Raw genomic sequence first — 19,392 nt, forward strand, 5'->3', positions numbered from 1 at the left:
TCTTCAGGTACCCAGTCCTATACCGCAATACAGAAGCCATTATTCTGCCTAATGCCGTCAGGTACCCAGACCTAGACTGAATCACAGAAGCCGTTATTCTGCCTAATGCCGTCAGGTACCCAGACCTAGACCGCATCACAGAAGCCGTTATTCTGCCTAATGCCGTCAGGTACCCAGACCTAGACCGCATCACAGAAGCCGTTATTCTGCCTAATGCCGTCAGGTACCCAGACCTAGACCGCATCACAGAAGCCGTTATTCTGCCTAATGCTGCCAGGTTTTCAGACCTAGACCGCAGCCAGAAGCAGTTATTCGGCCTAATGCCATCAGGTATTCCGGCCTAGACCGCAACACATAAGCCGTTATTCTGCCTAATGTCGTCAGGTATCTAGGCCTAGACTGCCCCGGCAGCTAGGCTATATCCGCTATCCAGGCTTCAGACGCGGCGGGCGTGAGTAAGCAGGAGCCGAGATCCCGCGGCGGCATCACCTACCAGGTACAGTAGTTCAAACGGTTGTATTACTGTGGAGACGCGTCTGGGGTTGACTGCTTCAGTGGTACTGGTGTTCTGTACCGTATTCAGGTGAGTCAGACACTCTCGCCTTCAGGTTCTTCGTGTTCTATTGCAGCAGTACTCTATCCCTTATTGAGCACTTGAATAGTCCTCTATCAGACATGTTTAGTCAATACACGCCGTCTCTCTGGTAACTCAAACGTACCCGAGGCCATCAACTATACCGATCCGGCTATACTGTCCCGTTTTCTGGTGAGTCAGAAGCGTCCTCTCTCACGTTCCTCACGGTCTTTTGCAGCCTTTACCTAAGCTCCCATCTAAAAGCCACTTGAGGTGAGGTGCCGGCATTTATTGCTCATAGCAGGCTACAGCCGCGGTTACAAGTCGCTTTCAGGTGAGTCAAAGACACCTCTCGGCTACATAGTTCATTGTCAATAACATCTGTGGTTTAACAGTTGAACGTAACCACTACCATGTCCAAACAGAACGGATCTCTGTCCCACAGTGCGGATCTTGGTAGCAACATATCTGGATACTCCACCTTCAGGTGGGTCAGACTTTCTCGGGTCAGGTACTGATGGTCGCGGTTTTACTGCGGCATGTTCTGTACCCTAAGTGTGAGTTGCACCACAGGAGTTTTTGCCAGAAGCTATCTTTACTGCCGGTGTAGTCCGCCTATCTTTAATGTTTGGCAAATAGTAGTTTATAAGTTCTAGCCTGCTTTAGGGGACTTCGAGCAACAAAACTACCATACGCTCCTTATCTGTCGAAACTTACCTATTCTTTCTTACAGACGCCGAGTAAAGCCTTCAGCAGCTCAGACATGGGTCTTCTGACCGTGACCGGGAAAAAGTATCCCACCTCACAGGAGTGGGATCTAACTCTGCGCAAGCATCGACCGGGGTAAAAAGCTGTTCCAGTCCTGGATCCAAGAATGAGTCTGGTGATAACGCGTTTCTTCCTTCGGCTAGTATTGTATCTTTTCACTGTTATCCTCAGGCGCGTTTTGTCTTAGACTTAGGCTAGCAGGTCTACACACCGTAATCCCCTCCCTGCTCCAGAGGGTCCAGGATGGTTTCGGTCGTTTACATCGTCATACAAATTGACCTGCCTTTCGTCAGCCTAGTTGTCTTCTGGTGTCTATTTGATCTACCTAGAGCCAACTTTTCTTACAGTTATCATACTCCATGTTTTGCTTGAACTTTCCTTACTCGACTAATCACTTTTCTAAGTCCAACTACACTATTTTTGTCCATATCCACACTCATCCCGGGGTGCTGGATTTATCTCCCTTTGCATCTCAGTCATCCAGTAGTCTCCGTTCTACCTCCTTAGTGGAGCAATCAGTTGTCTCTTTATAGCCATCCTGAGCCTACATCGCGGCGATGAGATCCAGATTATCCCCTGGTTCTATTCAGTACGTTTTCAGTGTTTGGCTCTTTCGCAGGTTCTCAGTGGCCTGTTCTCAGGCCTCGTCATTTTCTCACAGAACGGCCTTCAGCCGTTTCCAAGCAAGATGGCGCCTTAGTATATCTCTACTTCTGCGACTACGAACCCTACGGTTCCAAGTCTCCCACTACTACGGTCCTTCCTGTCCCAGAAGTGCATCCCTCAGAGATTCCACGGCAAATTCACACAGTAGTTGGCAAGGTCAACCTTGAAACCATCCGCCGCTTTATAGTGTCCTGTCTTAGTCTCCACTCGTGTTGCAAAGTTCTATAGACACGTGGCCTAGCTTGCTCATCAGAGCATTCTTGCTGGGGACCAGTCAGAAGATTTGATCGTCCTCACTGTCCAAAAAATTCCACTTGCATGGAAACATGGGTTTTCGCCTCATCGTTCCCTTCTAGGGGTTCATTTGGCTTTCGATCTCACGAGCGAAATTATCTCCAAACAAGTCCCTCACCAGCTTCCCGTTTCTTCCGGGTAGCTCCAATCGCTTAATTATTGGGGAGGTCACCGGAAGGACAAGCGCTTTCCTTCCTCAGGCTGAACCTCGTCGTACTTCAGTGCTTTTTCCTCAGCGTGCCTTTCCGGGATCTAGGATGGAGACCATCCTTTTTCTCAGGTGGAAATTTTTCTTCGTTCAGCATTTGCCTCCTGCGAATCGCATGATTTTTCCATGAAGCTCTTATCCAGGTCCTGATTTCTTCAGGGCTTTGGAGATATCTGCTTTTGCAACGTATGGGTTCATTTTCCTTTTCAGTTGGTAGCCTTCCCTTTCAGGCTCTCCACCACTCCTAGGGCGCCTCAGACTCTATAGCAGCTGTGGTACACTTCCTGTAGGTCAAGGGTCCACTCTACATCTCTCTAAATTCTCTCTCTTTCATCCGCCTCGAATTTTCCCTTCGTGGCGTGCTCTCATCAGGCTACCTGGCCACAGCAACGGTACTTATCAAGCTCGGGCTTGAGGTATAGAGGTCCTCTGGCCTTCAGGTCAGCGTCTGCTCGCGGATTCTGGTCGACATTAGTAGGGTTGCCGGCCCAGGAGGGACTGCGTTCTTTTCAGTACGACGCACACTGCCCGGGCAGTGCGTGTCCTCCTGGCGGTACTTTTTGGGCCTTCGTCTGGCTCCTCTGCAGTACGGTCATTGGTCCTCCACAGGTCCATAAGGTTTCTCACAACCCATGCCTAGCTTCGGCAAGTTCCGGTCGGGGTAAAGAAGACCTCGCAGGTGACCTTGCAGGTGACGAGGGTGACTCCCTCGTCCTGATGGGGTTATTTGCTGTTCCCTCCCCTTGAGGACTGCTTTGGGACGTCCCATGGTTTCTGTGTCCCCCAATAAGGCGATAGAGAAAACAGGATTTTTTGTTGCTTACCGTAAAATCTGTTTCTCTGAGCCTTCATTGGGGGACACAGCACCCTCCCAAGTTGAACAGCACCGTTTACTGTATAATATTGTTACAGTATGGATTTGTGTTTTCTGTTTTTATCTCGTTACAGATTGCTTCTCCTACTGCTTTCTCACTAACTGAGCATCCTACTTCCTGTCGGTGGGGTGTACACTGCGGAGGAGGAGCTAACTTTTTTATTTGCATAGTGTCAGCCTCCTAGTGGCAGCAGCATACACCCATGGTTTCTGTGTCCCCCAATGAAGGCTCAGAGAAACAGATTTTACAGTAAGCAACAAAAAATCCTGTTTTAATCTAACATGTCCAGTGTCTTATCTTTCTTTTTTCATAACTGAGCACCACCTAGAGGCTATATCGATGTATTACATCTTAGTAATGGATGTCTACTTTTATGCTTGTTATTTAGTCAGGACTCGGATTATTATTACTTTTATGGTATCTTATGTTTTGTTTATTTTATTTCAGATAGCTGTAAATTTCTTCACGACCGCTCCGACTACAAACATGGCTGGCAGCTAGAGCGAGAGCTGGAGGAGGGACGTTATGGCGCCAACGGTATGAAGTAACTCCCATTGCACATTAATGGTCTGTCTACATTAATATTATTATCCTACTTGCAGGTTTTAGAACATTTTATGTAAAAACAATGATGTAGGAGGGATTTAGTCTTCCCTGCCAAAGAGACAAAGACCCCCTACCACCCCAGACCCACAAAACTGGATTCTGGCATAGTCTACATTTCAGTGTCTGCCTCCACTAAGCATATACGCCCTAAAATAATGCAGGGCAGAGCGCACGTTCGTTTTGTCGGTACCACTATAGTCTATGGCGCCATTGGCACACAGTCCCAAATCCCAATTTGCAAGAAGTTTGGACGTAAGCCCCAACGGGGACACCTAGCGTGTAACTAAACACAATGTGAAGCACCCCAACTGATCTTATTCCGGTACTGCTGTATAGAGGATGCAATATTCTGTAATTTTCTGAGCCATTGACCTAACATAGCTAGATTGGGCTATGGTAACTTACTTGTCACTACCTTAGACTTAACCATGAGATTTCTATGGATAAAGGGGATGAGAAGCAGCCAGAAAACGTGTGCCACTTACGGGGAAACAAACATGATCAGCTTGTGTGAGGGAAAACCTGCCTGGCTCCATCTGCCATAAGTGTCATGCATTTATTTCTAATGTAAAGTATGGGCAGAAATCCTAATACTATGTAATAATAATGGCTTCACAACTGTATCACTTTGTAAATTGTTCTTCCAGATGAGGAGAATTATGAGGTGAGCAGCGATGAAGAAGACTTGCCTTTTAAATGTTTCATCTGCAGAGATACCTTCAAGAACCCAATCATTACAAAGTAAGTGAAGCAAGAGGGTTGTTAGAAGAGATCGGAAGAAACCAGTAAAGTATTATTAGCGGAATTCTTGAGCATTCGTTCCCACGATGCAATAACAATGGATTTTTCTCTATCGCTTCATTGGGGGACACAGAAACCATGGGTGTGTGCTGCTGCCACTAGGAGGCTGACACTATGCATAGAAAAAGGTTAGCTCCTCCGCAGTATACACCCCACCGACCGGAACTAATTTCTTCAGTTTAGCTTAGTGTCAGTAGGAGGTGGACATGGGTCTTTCATTAGACCCATATCTACCTCAGTGTGCGTCGTTTCCTTTTCAGGTTCCGGAGGTGTACAGAGTGAATAGTCACATCTGTAGTCCCAAAAAGAGACTATGAGTACGGCGTGTACTGCCACCCCGTATCCTCATAGCTCTTAACGGCAGGACCAAGAGCCCCGAGAACGGATGCGTATCAGGCGATTCAGCTGGTCCTCGCCCCTGTCTCCCACCCACTCGTCCACCAGAGCCTGTTGATCTGGAAGAGACGCGGACATCCTTCTATGGAAAAAGACAGGATCATGAGAAGAGCATCAGGTAGAGGGTAAGTATGGGACCCTGGAGTGCAAGCCCTTCCTCTCCCTGCCCTCCCTCCCATGACTCCCCGGCTGCACCTAGCCCTTATCATTTGGGCAGCCACGCTGAAAGCTCGGGTACCTTGTGGAGCGGGCGCCCTGACTGGCATTTCCCCAGGTATCACGGCTCCCCCATTCCCCTCTCCCCGGCAGCACTTATCTTATTCCAGCACCAGCAGCCGGGCAGCGGGCACAGATCCTGGTTCAGCTCAGCAGCCAGGCGGCGGGCATAGATCCATAGCGGAGCGATCACGCGGCTGTGCAGCGTCGCCTCCGCGCTCCCCGCCGGCCGCCGCATCTAATCCAGGCCCCGGCTTCATTTTGGGCCTTGTCCGGCGTCCCGGTCACGCCCCCTGCCTTTTCCCTTAGGCTGGCTTCTCTCCCGCCCGTTCTACGCCCGCCCTCTCCCTCCACGTCAGCGCTCCGGAGGCGGCGCTCAGCCCCCTAGCCTGCCTATCCGCAGCGGGCGGTCACATCCTTGGCTGCAGTTAGTCCCGCCCTCCTTCTCCCTGTCGCCTCAAGGAAGCGCGCGCTTTTTCCTCCGGGCTCCCCTCAGGCGGCCGCCATTTTTCCCAGCCGGTCAGCCGGACTCCATTGCCTCTTCTGCGGCCACTGTATACGGACGAGCTGTGCAGCAGCACTCGCTGGAAGCATGCACAGGACACCGGACCGTGAGTAGCTCTGCAACTGCAGACTGACACCCTCCTCTGCCTTCTGTCCCCCAACCTTCCGGCACTGTTTCAGTCACTTCCCTATGTCTAAATCTAAGCCTGATCGTGCTCGTCCTCCGGTTTCCAATTGTACCTTAGTCAAGTTCTTTGCATGCTCTTTTTGCAAACGCAAACTTCCCTCAGGTCAGTCCACTCCCCTCTGCATTGACTGCAGCAACCCCATTCAGCCCTCCACCCAGGAGCCCCCTATTGCTCCACGTGAGAGCGAATCTCCCATTCCTGACTGGGCTTCTTCCCTATCTCAATCAGTGGTGGATCTCACTAGGGTGTCTCAGTCCCTAGTGGCCGTTCTTGATAGGTTGCCCCTTGAACACCTCTGCAGGACCCAGCAGGTCACAAGAGGTTCCATCTGAACCAGCCAGCATGAGCCGCAAAAGACCAAGGCAGGATCTCCGGCCGGAATCCTCCCCTCGCTCCATCTCACCACATAGTCCTTCCCAGCAGTCTCCTTCCCGCGCCTCCTCACCCGAGTCAGGCGAAGCGTTCTCGGACGCACCATCCGAGGAGATTTTAGAGATGGATTCGGACCATACCGCGGACATGAAGGTTACGGTACAGAACCTCATTGCAGCAATTAACCATACTTTCGAGATCTCAGACTCCCCTGCGAAACCCTCAGATCAGGAGGTTTCGTTCAGACGGGCAGAAACACCTTCCAGAGTTTTCGCTCCTCATTCTGAGTTTGCCAAGCTCCTCACCAGGGAAAGGGAAAATCCGACCAGGCGCTTTCAAAGAGGAAAGCGCCTCGGCGTACTGTATCCATTCTTTCGAGAGCTCACCGACAACTGGTCGGCTTCTCCATCTGTAGACGCTCCTGTGTCCAGACTATCTAACAGCACAGTCCTTCCGATTTCAGGTGTGGCAGGTTTGAAGGATTCTAACGACAGGATCCTAGAATCCTTAGCAAAGTCAGCATTCGAAGCAGCCCAGCCTTTGCCTCCACTTGGGTAGCAAAGGCCATAGCTACTTGGGCGGAAGATCTCCGCCAAGGTATTCTTGATGGAGCACAACCAGAGCGACTGGCCGAGCTAGCCAACCAGATCTCCCATGCAGGGGAATATTTGGTCTCCGCCTCCTTAGATGCCGCCTCTTGCGCAACTCAAGCGTCCAGCAACTTGGTTGCAATCTGGCGTACAATTTGGCTCAAGGCTTGGCAGGCGGATTTGTCTTCAAAAAAGTCTCTTACCAACCTGCCCTTCCAGGGTGCGCGTCTCTTCGGATCCCAGCTGGACCAGATTATCAAGGACGCCACTGGGGGCACAAGCACTCTTCTCCCTCAGTCCAAGCCTCGTAGACCTCCTCCAAGGCATCAGTTTCGGCCCTTTAGGTCTTTCCGCCGCGTCGCGGCGGCGGAACCTTTTTCCAACCAACAAAGGCCGCAAGCACGCCAGGATAGGAAGAAGGTCTCCTTTAGACCCACTCCAGCCTGGCGATCTCACTCCTCCCAGGGCAGATCCTCCAGGTCCAGGACTGGAAGGTCCACCTCGGCATGACTATCTACAAAGTCCTGAGGCACCTTTCCAACTGGGTGGCCGACACCTCTTCTTCAGAGACGTCTGGTTTGCCTCGGTGGAAGACGCTTGGGTCAGGGAAGTTGTATCCTCAGGATACAAGATAGAGTTCGTTTCTCGGCCCCTGGATCGCTTCTTCGAATCCCGTCCTCCAAAAGATCCCACTTTAGTTCCGGGCTTCTTTGCATCCATCGACTCCCTTCTCAGTTCCGGCGTGATTGTGCCGTTCCCGAAACAGAGCGTTTCACAGGGTTTTACTCAAACCTGTTTGTAGTGCCGAAAAAAGGCGGCGCGGTTCGGCCCATTCTGGACATCAAACTGCTGAACAAGAGGGTCCGCTTGCGACATTTCAGAATGGAGTCCCTTCGCTCAGTAATCGCTTCCATGGAGGCGCAGGAATTCATGTGCTCAATAGACATTCAGGATGCCTATCTGCATGTCCCCATCTTTCCAGGGCTGCAGGCATCAGAAATTCCTGCGCTTCGCTATTCATCAGGACCACTACCAGGTTGTCGCTCTGCCATTCAGTCTCGCCACCGCGTCCAGAGTGTTCACAAAGATCATGGCGGCGTTGATGGCCCTGTTGAGGATCAGAGGTCTCGTACTCTTCCCGTACCTCGACGACATTCTAATCAAGGCTCCGTCTTTTCACCAGACTCTCCAAAGCCTTACCATCGTTCTCGACGCCCTGTCCAGTTTCGGGTGGCTCGTAAACAAAAAGAAGTCCTGCCTCGTTCCGACTCAACGCCTTGTGTTTCTAGGCTTATTGTTCGACACCCGTCAATCGAGGGTCTTTCTCCCGGAAGAGAAGTTGATCTCGCTGCGACGAGATGTTCGATCGCTACAGAGCCCAAAGCTTCCATCTTTCCGGTCAGCCATGAAGGTCTTGGAAAAGATGGTGGCGACGACCGAAGCGATCCCCTTTGCTCAGTTTCACACGAGACCGCTTCAACAGGCCATTCTGTCTCAGTGGGACAGGTCCCTTCTCTCCCTGGATCACCCAATTCGCCTCTCGTCCCGGGTCAAACAGTCCCTCAGTTGGTGGCTGACGTCACCTCTCATTTCCCTGGGCCGGTCATTCCTTCCGATTCACTGGCAGATTGTGACAACAGACGCCAGCCTTCTCGGCAGGGGAGCTGTGTTTCGCAATCAGACGGTTCAGGGTCGGTAGTCGTCTCAAGAGACAACTCTACCGATCAACGTCCTCGAGATACGGGCGATTTATCTGTCTCTCATTCACTGGGTAAGGCTTCTCAGGGGTCTGCCGGTCCGGATTCAGACAGACAATGCCACAGCGGTGGCATATGTCAACCACCAAGGGGGGACACGGAGCTCCTCGGCTCTAGCGGAAGTGTCCAAAATTCTCCACTGGGCAGAGGTATCTGTCCCAGCGATATCCGCAATGCACATTCCCGGCGTGGACAACTGGGTCTCACGGCGGGAGAGTAGTCCTTGCATCTGGACGTCTTTCATCAGCTTTGCCGTTGTTGGGGAACTCCGGACGTGGACCTGCTAGCGTCTCGACTGAACAGGAAGGTCCCACAGTTCGTATCCAGGGCCCGAGATCCTCTCGCAGTGGGCGTCGATGCTCTGACCATTCCCTGGTCGCAGTTCAAGCTCCCCTGTCTGTTCCCTCCCCTTCCTCTTCTCCCCAAGCTGTTGAAGAAGGTCAAGGTGGAAGGGGTACCAGTCATCCTCATCGCTCCGGATTGGCCCAGAAGAGCTTGGTTCTCGGACATCATTAACCTTCTCGCGGACGCCCCCTGGAAGCTTCCAGACAGAGCAGATCTGCTGTTTCAAGGTCCAATCTGCCACCCCAATTCTCTGCCGCTCAATTTAACGGCATGGCTGTTGAAACCGCGGTTCTGAAGCGGTCAGGTTTTTCAGATTGGGTTATTCACACCATGATTCGGGCTAGAAAGCCATCGTCTTCCAGAATTTATTATCGTACATGGAAGACCTACTTTACTTGGTTCGAGGACAATGACATTTCGCCTATGTCCTTTTCTCTCCCTTCTATCCTGGCGTTCCTCCAGGCAGGCCTAGATGCGGTCCTTGCCCTCAGCTCTTTGAAGAGTCAAGTTTCAGCGCTTTCCATTCTTTTTCAGAAGACATTGGCCTCCCGTCCGCAGGTCAAAACCTTTCTTCAGGGAGTGGCTCATACCGCACCTCCGTACCGCGCTCCCGTGGATCCATGGGATCTCAATCTGGTTCTGGAGGCTCTTCAACAGTCTCCCTTTGAACCTCTCAGGGAAGTCTCCCTGTCCCTTCTCTCTTGGAAAGTAGCCTTTCTGGTGGCCATCACCTCCATCCGGCGTGTGTCGGAATTGGCAGCCCTGTCTTGTCGCCCCCCCCCTTTCTTGGTGCTCCATCAGGACAAGGTGGTCCTGCGGCCTCCACCTTCCTAAAGTGGTGTCCACTTTCCACCTAAATGAGGACATTGTTCTCCCGTCCTTTTGTCCGGGTCCAATCCACCCTCTGGAGCGCTCCTTGAACAAGCTAGACCTGGTCAGGGCGATGAAGGTTTACCTGGCTAAGACGTCTCCTTTGCGGAAGACAGACTCTCTTTTCGTCATTACAGATGGTGCGCGGAAAGGTCAGCTGGCCTCTAAGGCTACTATTGCTCGCTGGATCAGATCGGCAATTTTGGAGGCCTTCAGGGTCAAGCATCAAGTGCCCCCTCCTGGAATTAGATGCAAAACAGAAGCCGCGGAGACACCATCACATGTTTCTCAACGCAAGCAATGACCAGCCAGGTCTTTCCCCGGGAAGGAACAACCACGGGAAGGACAGTCTCCAATGAAGGAAACCACCTATGCCAAAACATGGTATCCATCCACAGACAGCTGTTTCGGGGTATTGCCCCTCATCAATGTGGAGTAGGAAACTGGCTGGTAGGAGCAATGCCTAGTAAAAGACTGTGTAAAATGAGGATGAATGAACTCATGGAGATCAACATCCAACACTGCGGAGACACCATCACGTGTTTCTCAACGCAGTGATTCTAGAGCACTGCCCCCATCCCTTATGGGAAATATGCAAAACATGCAAAACAGAAGCCGCGGAGACACCATCACATGTTTCTCAACGCAAGCAATGACCAGCCAGGTCTTTCCCCGGGAAGGAACAACCACGGGAAGAACAGTCTCCAATGAAAGAAACCACCTATGCTAAAACATGGTATCCATCCACAGACAGCTGTTTCGGGGTATTGCCCCTCATCAGTGTGGAGTAGGAAACTGGCTGGTAGGAGCAATGCCTAGTAAAAGACTGTGTAAAATGAGGATGAATGAACTCATGGAGATCAACATCCAACACTGCGGAGACACCATCACGTGTTTCTCAACGCAGTGATTCTAGAGCACTGCCCCCATCTCCTGGAATTAGAGCTCACTCTACCCGGGCAGTGGGTGCCTCCTGGGCGGTGCACCACAGAGCTTCTGCACAGCAGCTCTGCAAAGCCGCAACCTGGTCTTCGATCCACACGTTTGCCAAATTTTACAAGGTCCACACCTACGCTTCGGCAGACGCCAGCCTGGGCAGAAGGATCCTGCAGGTGGCGGTGGTGAGTCCTCAGACCTAATGGAAGTTTGCTTTTCCCTCCCAGGGACTGCTTTGGGATGTCCCATCGTTTCGGTGTCCCCCAATGAAGCGATAGAGAAAACAGGATTTTTGGGTTGCTTACCGTAAAATCTGTTTCTCGGAGCCTTCATTGGGGGACACAGCACCCTCCCATATTCCGCAACTCCTGTTCTTATGTTGTTTGTTGATTACAGTTGAGTTGTCTGTTTTGTTTTCATTCTGTTTTGTTACTTCTACTGATTTCTCACTAACTGAAGAAATTAGTGCCGGTCGGTGGGGTGTATACGGCGGAGGAGGAGCTAACCTTTTTCTATACATAGTGTCAGCCTCCTAGTGGCAGCAGCATACACCCATGGTTTCTGTGTCCCCCAATGAAGACTCCGAGAAACAGATTTTACGGTAAGCAACCCAAAAATCTTGTTTTTGCAGTTTTCGATTGCTGAAAATCACATGCGTTTTACAGCCCCACAAAAGTGCATGAGATTTTAAGAAATGTCGTGTATGCTTCAAAATATAGCTGCGGCGTAAAGTGACAAGAACTGCGGGTTTGAGATCCGAAACGGTCAATTTATGTTGCAGATGCAAGTGAGAGTTTCATCCTTTGATGTGCATTTTTTGTGTTCTGTGGGAACATAGCTTTAACCTCTTATAACGACCAGAGGTATTCTTGGTTTAGCATTTTCATTTTTTGCTCCCCGAGTTGTACTTTTGAATGACACCATTGGTTTTACCATGACGTGTACTAGAAAAAGGGGAAAAATTTCAAGTGCTGTGAAATTGCAAAGAAAAAGTGCAGTCCCACAGTTGTTTTTTGTTTGTTTTTTTTAATAGGTTAACTAAATGCTAAAACTGACCTGCCATTATGATTCTCCAGGTCATTACGAGTTCATAGACACCAAACATGTCTAGGTTTTTTTTTTTCTTTATAAGTGGTGAAACAAAATTCCAAAGTTTCTAAAAAAAAAATTAAAAAAAAGTTGCCATTTTCCAAGACCCGTAGTGTCTCTATTTTTTTGGATCTGGGGCTGGGTGATGGCTTATTTTTTGTGCGCCGATCTGTCATTTTTATTGATACCATTTTGGTGCAGATAGGATCTTTTGATCGCCCGTTATTGCATTTTATTTCAATGTTGCAGCGACCAAAAAAAGTATTTCTGGCATTTTAATTTGTTTTTCTCGCTACACCGTTTACCGACTGGATTAATTATTTTTATATATTGAAAGATCGGGTGATTATGAACGTGGCGTTGCCAAATATGTGTAGGTTTGATTTTTTTTACATATTTTTTTTTGAATGGGGCGAAAGAGGGGTGATTTGAACTTTTTATATATTTTATTTTTTTTAATATTTTTGAAAACTTTACTTTGTACTTGGTTCAATAGTCTTCAAAAGCGATCCCGCAATGACAACTACAGGGGTCTCTTGCTGACCCCGGTTGTCATGCTAAACCATCGGCGACCAGCAGTCATGTAACACAGGCGCCAATGGGAGGAAGTAATGACACTTCCTACGTGTGCATGTTAACTGCTGCTGTCAGAGCTGATCAGATGAGCTGTCATGTGCCGGAAAAGGTGCGGACTCATTGCCGGTGTCCGCACTAAACTAGGGCAGTGTCTAATGATGGACTCTGTCCATCATTGGACGTTGAGGGGTTAATATCTTTCATTATTGTAAGGTCACCATAGACATAAGGGTTTGCTTTTAAAGGGGTTGTTCCTTTTAAGTAAATTAATATCCCCAGATGTAGGTTATTATAAAGGAACAAGCAGAGTTGTACTCATCCCCAGGTCCACTGCCGAGTCTCCACCAATGATATTGTGTCTGACTGTTGAAGTGATGTCAATGCCAATCAGTACACTCAGACAAGGAAGATGAAACGCACCTGTCACAGGTTGCTGTGACCGAGAGGGGCCAGTAGACCGCCGTATCTGATTTCACATACTCCTGCATTGATCAGAAGCACTTCACCTTCATATTAAACGGTGCATGTTTCTGTTAGCAGTGCAGTGGTTAAACTGTTCAGCTTGGATGATCTCAGCTGTGCAGTATTGGCCACTCCCTTCTCCTATGGATGATCTCAGCTGTGCAGTATTGGCCACTCCCTTCTATATATACTCCTCCCTGGCAATCTGGATTGCCAGTGTTAAGTCTTGTACTGCCTGGTGAGGAGCGGAGGAGTCAGTTGTTGGTAGACACATTTTGGAGTGTTGATCTGTGACTGTTGCTTGCTGTTTCGGTTGTGTGAAATTCCTCATCCTCTCCTACCTTTTCTCCCCAGTGTTTCTCTCTGTTGTCTGTGAGTGCATATTTGGTGTTTTCCTTTATCCCTGTATATCCTCCCTTGTTAGTCTGGTTTGGGTATATACATACACTATTCCTCCCCACATCCTGGATAGGGGAGGTGGACATACTGTATATAGGACTGATGCAGGAGTTCATCAAGGTATGTGGCCCCAGCATCTTCACCATCAGAAGTAATCCAGGGAGCGGGGATAGCTAGGGCACCCCAAGCATTAGGGACATGGAAGTAACCCCTGGCCCCAGGTATTTCAACAACAGAAACGTAACAGCACCCTTCTGAGCCGCAGAGCACACTGATTGCTGCTGTTTTGACGTGACGTCAGCGCCGCAGACAGTGCCAGATACTGGGAGCACCAGGAGAGATTCACTTATGGACCAGGGGAAGTGAGTACAGCTTGGTTTGTTACTTTATAATAATTTGCAGAGGGACCATTTATTTACTGAAAGAGAACAAATATATATTATAGTGTGATGCTTATCCAAAGACGGGTATATAAGTACTAATTGGTTGGGGGGACCTATAGCGGTCCAGGACCACAATCTCCCCTGGCGTTAGTACACAGCCAATTTATTGATCCTGATTCTTTACCTTTCCAGGTGTAAACATTATTTTTGTGAGGGTTGTGCCCTGCAGCATTACCGGAAATCCAAGCGCTGCTACGTCTGCAACACACAAACATATGGAGTGTTCAACCCAGCTAAAGGTATGTGTACAACAATGGAATAGGTTGGAGCCATGTTACTCAGTGGCTGAGACAACACAGGCACTATGCTATTTCCTTTCTGTGTTGGCGCCTGCTTTGTTTCTGAGTGACTTGTCTTTTTGTATTATACTAATAAACCATATCTTTGCTTGATTTAGAATTGATTGCAAAGATGGAGAAGCACAAGGCTGAGCAGGAAGACAGTGATTCCCATGATGAACAAGGCTAGCGGAAAGATTTTATAACACTTTTTTTTTTTTTTTTTTTAAATAAATCCTTTTTATTGAGTTTTCAAAAACATAAAAGTACAAAAGTCAAACATTAGTGGTAAATCTCAAGTGGTGTCACATATACCCGCTTAATATGGACATTACAGAACCACTGATAGAAATTGCCAAATATCACAACAGTGTAACTCCCACCCCTTCCCTCTAATTTATTCAAGTGTTGCTTTCTGAATCATAAATGAACCTAACACATTGCAACGTGGTTCTCCCTCTACTTTCCTGCCCCCTGGTTCATGAACGGGAATCTACCCCTAACCTCAAGCCTGCCAGCGTGCCCTGCAGGTCCCTCTAGGTTGTACCAGGATGTGTGCTGGAAGGGTGAAACCAGGTCATGAATATCATCCCTGGAGAGTTGTTGTAAAATAAAATCTTTCCATTTTGAGAAAAATGTTGTCGCCTTAGTATCTTTGTCGCTCTCTCCTTCTATTTTCTCTAGAGTCATTACCCTCTTTAGTTCCACCATCAACTGACGGAGACCCGGTGTGTTCCCGTCCAACCATTGCCTTAAAATAAGTCTTTTGTACAAGATTGCAACTGTATGCAATAGCTGAGTGTTTGACTTGGTGAAACTTAAATCAGTGCTCTTATGGAAAATCTGTAGCATTTTGTCTAGTGGAGGGTGTATGTTCATCAAACCGCCCACTGTTATGATTAGGTCACTGAGGAGGAAAGCCGGGGAATAAGCTAGGCAACCAGAAAGGTTGGTAACTAAGCGGATTGCAGACCCCTAAAACTAACAACACAACTAGAATTAGCCGTGGGATGTACCTACGATGCCCTAGAAGCCTCGGCACAGCCAAAGAGTTAACTAAGCCTAAAGCAAGAAAGGTGAAAGCTAAACTGCCCCAGAGTAGAACCTCAAAGGAATAGATAGCCCCCAAACATATATTGCCGGTGAGACAAGATGAGGCATAAACACAGGCAGAAAATAGAGTAAGCAAATGATGGGACCCAAGCTGTCTAGATAGAACAGGACAGGAAAGATACTGTCTGTAATCACACAAAAAACCCTAAGAAAAATCCAACACGTCTGATATGCAAAAATACTGAATCCATACGACCTCTCCCCCACTAGATCAGAATTCTGGTGTGAACTGGAAGCAAAACAAAAGATACTGATATAAGAGGGGACTAGCAATACTGAACAGACTGACATAAGCTGTGGCATATGGAACGAGGTCCAGCACTGGTCCCAGCAGGGAACAATGCTGAACCCACACAGCAAAGCAGAAAGCAGAGAAAGGATCAAATAAAAAAAGATTCCAGCAAACAAATAACTTATCTGAACGATGCAGGACCAAGCAGGGGGCAAGCGGCCTTCAAAATGCACAAGAAGAAAACCAAATCACCAGCAACAACTAAGGGAAGCTTGCTGACTTAAATCTTCCCAGTCTGTAACACCTGACCATCCTCTTCAGGTGATTGACTTCTGTCAACCCGACCAGCTCCATTACCAATAGCAACCACCAGAGGGAGACCAAACTCAGAAATCAGGTCAAAAGTGTTCACAACAGCCCACCCAGTTTTTTTTACCTCCCATTGAGTGTGTACGAGATCACATTACCATATACCGTGGAACATGTCTATCCTGGAGGTATCACATTTTGGGCAAGCCTGTCGCTTTTCCTTGTGAGTTAGTGTAACCGGTAGATTGAAGCCCAATATGACTCTGTGCATCATTCGGAAGTGAGTATCCCTCCATCTTTCATTACTTACATGCTTACGCAACTCATTCCACCCAGACAAAATCAATTCCCCTACCCCCGATTCCTGCAGTCTAGTCTCCCAGCTCTTAAACCACTCTTGAGGTTCCGATGGTAATAAGGTCCGCCCCATGGTCCGGTAAATGGTTGAGATATTTACGTCAGATATGTGCCTTGAAAGAAGATTGTCGAGTTCAGAAGAATAACATTCTTTATGTATGTCTCGCAATTTGGAGAACAAGTGATGTTACAGCTGAGCATATTGCAAGCTATGGGAAGGGTCAATTCCCCACCCGGTAAAAATCTCGTCTGCCGCCATCCATCTGTTTTTTCGAATCTGGATCAGGTCCCCCATAGTTCTGACTCCTTTTTCCCTCCAGATTTTAAACAGAGCGTTATCTTTTCCCTGACGAAAGTCAGGGTGTCCCCAGGGTGTCAAATATTTAGATATCCTCCATGACATGCCTAGTTTGCATATTATGGCCTTCCAAGCCCCCCTAGAGTCCCGAAAGATCACTGAGTCTCTCACCTTCGGATCTAATGTCACGCTTGAGGAGTGCAAGATCGCTGTGAGGTCCCAAAGCTTACACCAATCGGCCTCCATTGTGTAATCCAAATGTTTACTAGTGTGTGTTAGCCAGTCAAGAATGTGTCTGGCGATGCAGGCCAAATTATACCTCTGATGTTGGGCAGTGCTATCCCCCCCTCATCCCTTGGTAGCATCAATGTACGATTGCTGATTCTTCTTTTTCTCCCCCTCCATAGAAAGTCAGAAAAGGCCTTGTTGAGCTTGTTTATATCTACGTGTCTTAAAAGGAGGGGCAATGTTTGCAGGGGATACAGTAGACGGGAAAAGCTGATCATCTTGAACAAATAGTTCCTTCCCAAGAGCGACAGTGGCAAGTCTTTCCATCTTTTTAGTTCTTGTATTATTTTATTTATAATGGGGGCATAATTAAGTCTATAGATACCTCTTGTGTCCTTTCCCAAAAAGATCCCCAGATATTTTATCGCCTTGCTTGCTATTGGTATGCCATGTATGGAAGCATGTCCCCGTTCTAGCTGACCAATTCCTTGAGGTCTATGAGTAAGGAACAAAGCCTCGCAATTAGCTTTATTAAGCCTAAATCCCGATATCTTTCCAAAGGTATCCAGCTCCCTCATCAATCTAGGAAGGTCTCTACTTGGGTCTGCCATATAAAGGACAATACTTTTTTTTTTTTTTTTGTAAAGTCAATAAATTTTAGATAAATGTGAGTGTACTTTTTTCCGATGCAGTAAAGAGGGAAGTTATTTCAAAGGCACATAATACATACAAAATATCACATGGAAAGTACTGATTGGCCCGTCCAATGGAAGAGCTAAGAGTTTGGGGGATTGCATCACTTCTGTTCTTATAGGATGTACAGTATCAGTATATAACGCCTGTACTATAATATGTGTTATTATAATTTCCCTATAAATCTGGCAGACGTACCTCATGGTAGGTAAGTGCCAGATTTAGATTGCTCCAAATTAGCATAGAAAAGTTAGCAAATATTCTGTAACTTCACTTTTTCCAGCTGTTCCCCCTAAAAGTGCCAGTAGCTTTATGTCATCTGTGAGCCCACTGAAAAATTGTGACATCCCTCACCAGTGTGATACATTGTTAGTGACTGGGATGGCTGGGGTGACAAAATGATGGTATTAAGAGGGGTTGGCTAGGAATAGTATTGCTCACCTCATCTCCCTACACGCGCTTAAAACTGTAACCAGTCCTCTCCCTGGGAGCAGCTCTGTCTCTCAGCTGAAGCCCCAGCCTTTTATTTCATTTTACAAGCGGCAGTGGTGATGTCATGACTACAGCGCACATCGCTTCTGCAGCCAATCACTGTGCTCACCTCTGCAAACAATCACCGGAGCCGCTACTACAGCACTCGACCAGGAGAGGATGAGTAACAGTTCTTTTTCTTATTTTAACCAAGCGCTGTCTAATGGAGTGAAAAAAAAAATGTAATTCCAGGAAAACCCACTTTAAGGATCACTACGATCAGATTGCTTTTCGTCTACCTACAGCACAGCGCCTCCTGCAGGCAGTGTCACGTACTAACAGGTGTATGTCGTACAATACACACTTCACCTGTTACACGGCTGCTGCAGCTGTACTCGGGATATAAGTAGGAATTACGTGAAAGTTCATTTATTCAGATTGGCAACAAAATGCATGTAACAAAATATATCCAGCTTGTGATACACCAGACTACCGGTCAGAACTAGACGTCCAGAGTTAAGTCACTGACATGAAAGCTGCTGCTAGTTTCTTAAAGGGTTTTTAGAGAATAAAAAAAGCAACAAGACAGCAATTGTTGCTTTCCACCGACCGTATGTGGTATTGCCACTCGCCTATATGACGGCAAGCAGCAATATCACACACTGCTTGTTTCTGGAGGAAGGCAGCCATGTTTTTATTCTGGCGAATGTGGCTATTGTGGGTGCAGACAGAAGTATCAGAAACCTCAGTACCACATGCGACAATCAAACCTGGGAATTCTGGTTACAGTCTGTGATCGCACAATGACTGAAAACTACCCTTCTGTAGCATCATTGGGGCGATACATTAAGACTTGCGTTTTGCACACCAGTTTTAATGAAGGTACATCTTACAAAGTGTTGTGCGCCCCCCAGAAATGTTACTCCAGTTTTGCACTGGGATAATTTACAGTACTGAAGTGGTGTAAATATTGATAAATTTGCTGGGCTTCCCACTCATTGTCCCATCCCAGTTCCATGCATTTTGCGGAAGCCTTCCGGGACTTGCGTAAAAACTGTCGTAATATGTTTGTGCAACTTCGAGAATTATGGAAAAAGCACCATGAATCGAGCCCTAAATCATTGTATGATGCAAGTAATCTTACAATTCACCTTGTTCTTTTTATGTATATAAAGTACAGGTGGAAGGAGACAATGATGTGGTTGGGCCAAACTACAAGTAGCATTGACTATAACTGATTGCGAACATGTCACATAAAGATGTCCTCTCAGGCTATGTTGTGCACATGATCAGTATGAGTATTTGAAGTGCGTTTTTTTCCAGGAAGCATGTTAATTCATTATGCGGATTTTTAACGTTTTTCACCCATTGCCTTCATTGAGTCAAACCTGCAGCAAAAACACAGGTATAGAAAGGTTTTGGCTTTGCTGAGTTTTTATGGACTTCATTTGCTGTTTCCCACGCTGTCATGTGTGTGA

At 47.7% G+C, this 19,392-nt stretch overlaps 1 protein-coding gene across 1 annotated transcript in view; it reads left to right on the top strand.

Moving 5' to 3' along the window:
- Window positions 1-14,849, top strand: part of LOC141094796 (E3 ubiquitin-protein ligase RNF113A-like) — a 30,783-nt gene extending 15,934 nt beyond the window's left edge. The window contains exons 7-10 of the mRNA XM_073580756.1: window positions 3,833-3,922; window positions 4,639-4,732; window positions 14,068-14,174; window positions 14,333-14,849. Of these exons, the coding sequence (XP_073436857.1) occupies window positions 3,833-3,922; window positions 4,639-4,732; window positions 14,068-14,174; window positions 14,333-14,403 (362 nt within the window). The 3' untranslated portion in view covers window positions 14,404-14,849. The remainder of the gene's footprint in view (window positions 1-3,832; window positions 3,923-4,638; window positions 4,733-14,067; window positions 14,175-14,332) is intronic.
- Window positions 14,850-19,392: the final 4,543 nt, after the last annotated feature.

Source organism: Dendrobates tinctorius, unplaced genomic scaffold (genome assembly GCF_039654945.1).
Source record: "Dendrobates tinctorius isolate UK_male_01 unplaced genomic scaffold, ASM3965494v1 ptg000065l, whole genome shotgun sequence".
Classification (NCBI taxonomy): Eukaryota; Metazoa; Chordata; class Amphibia; order Anura; family Dendrobatidae; genus Dendrobates; species Dendrobates tinctorius.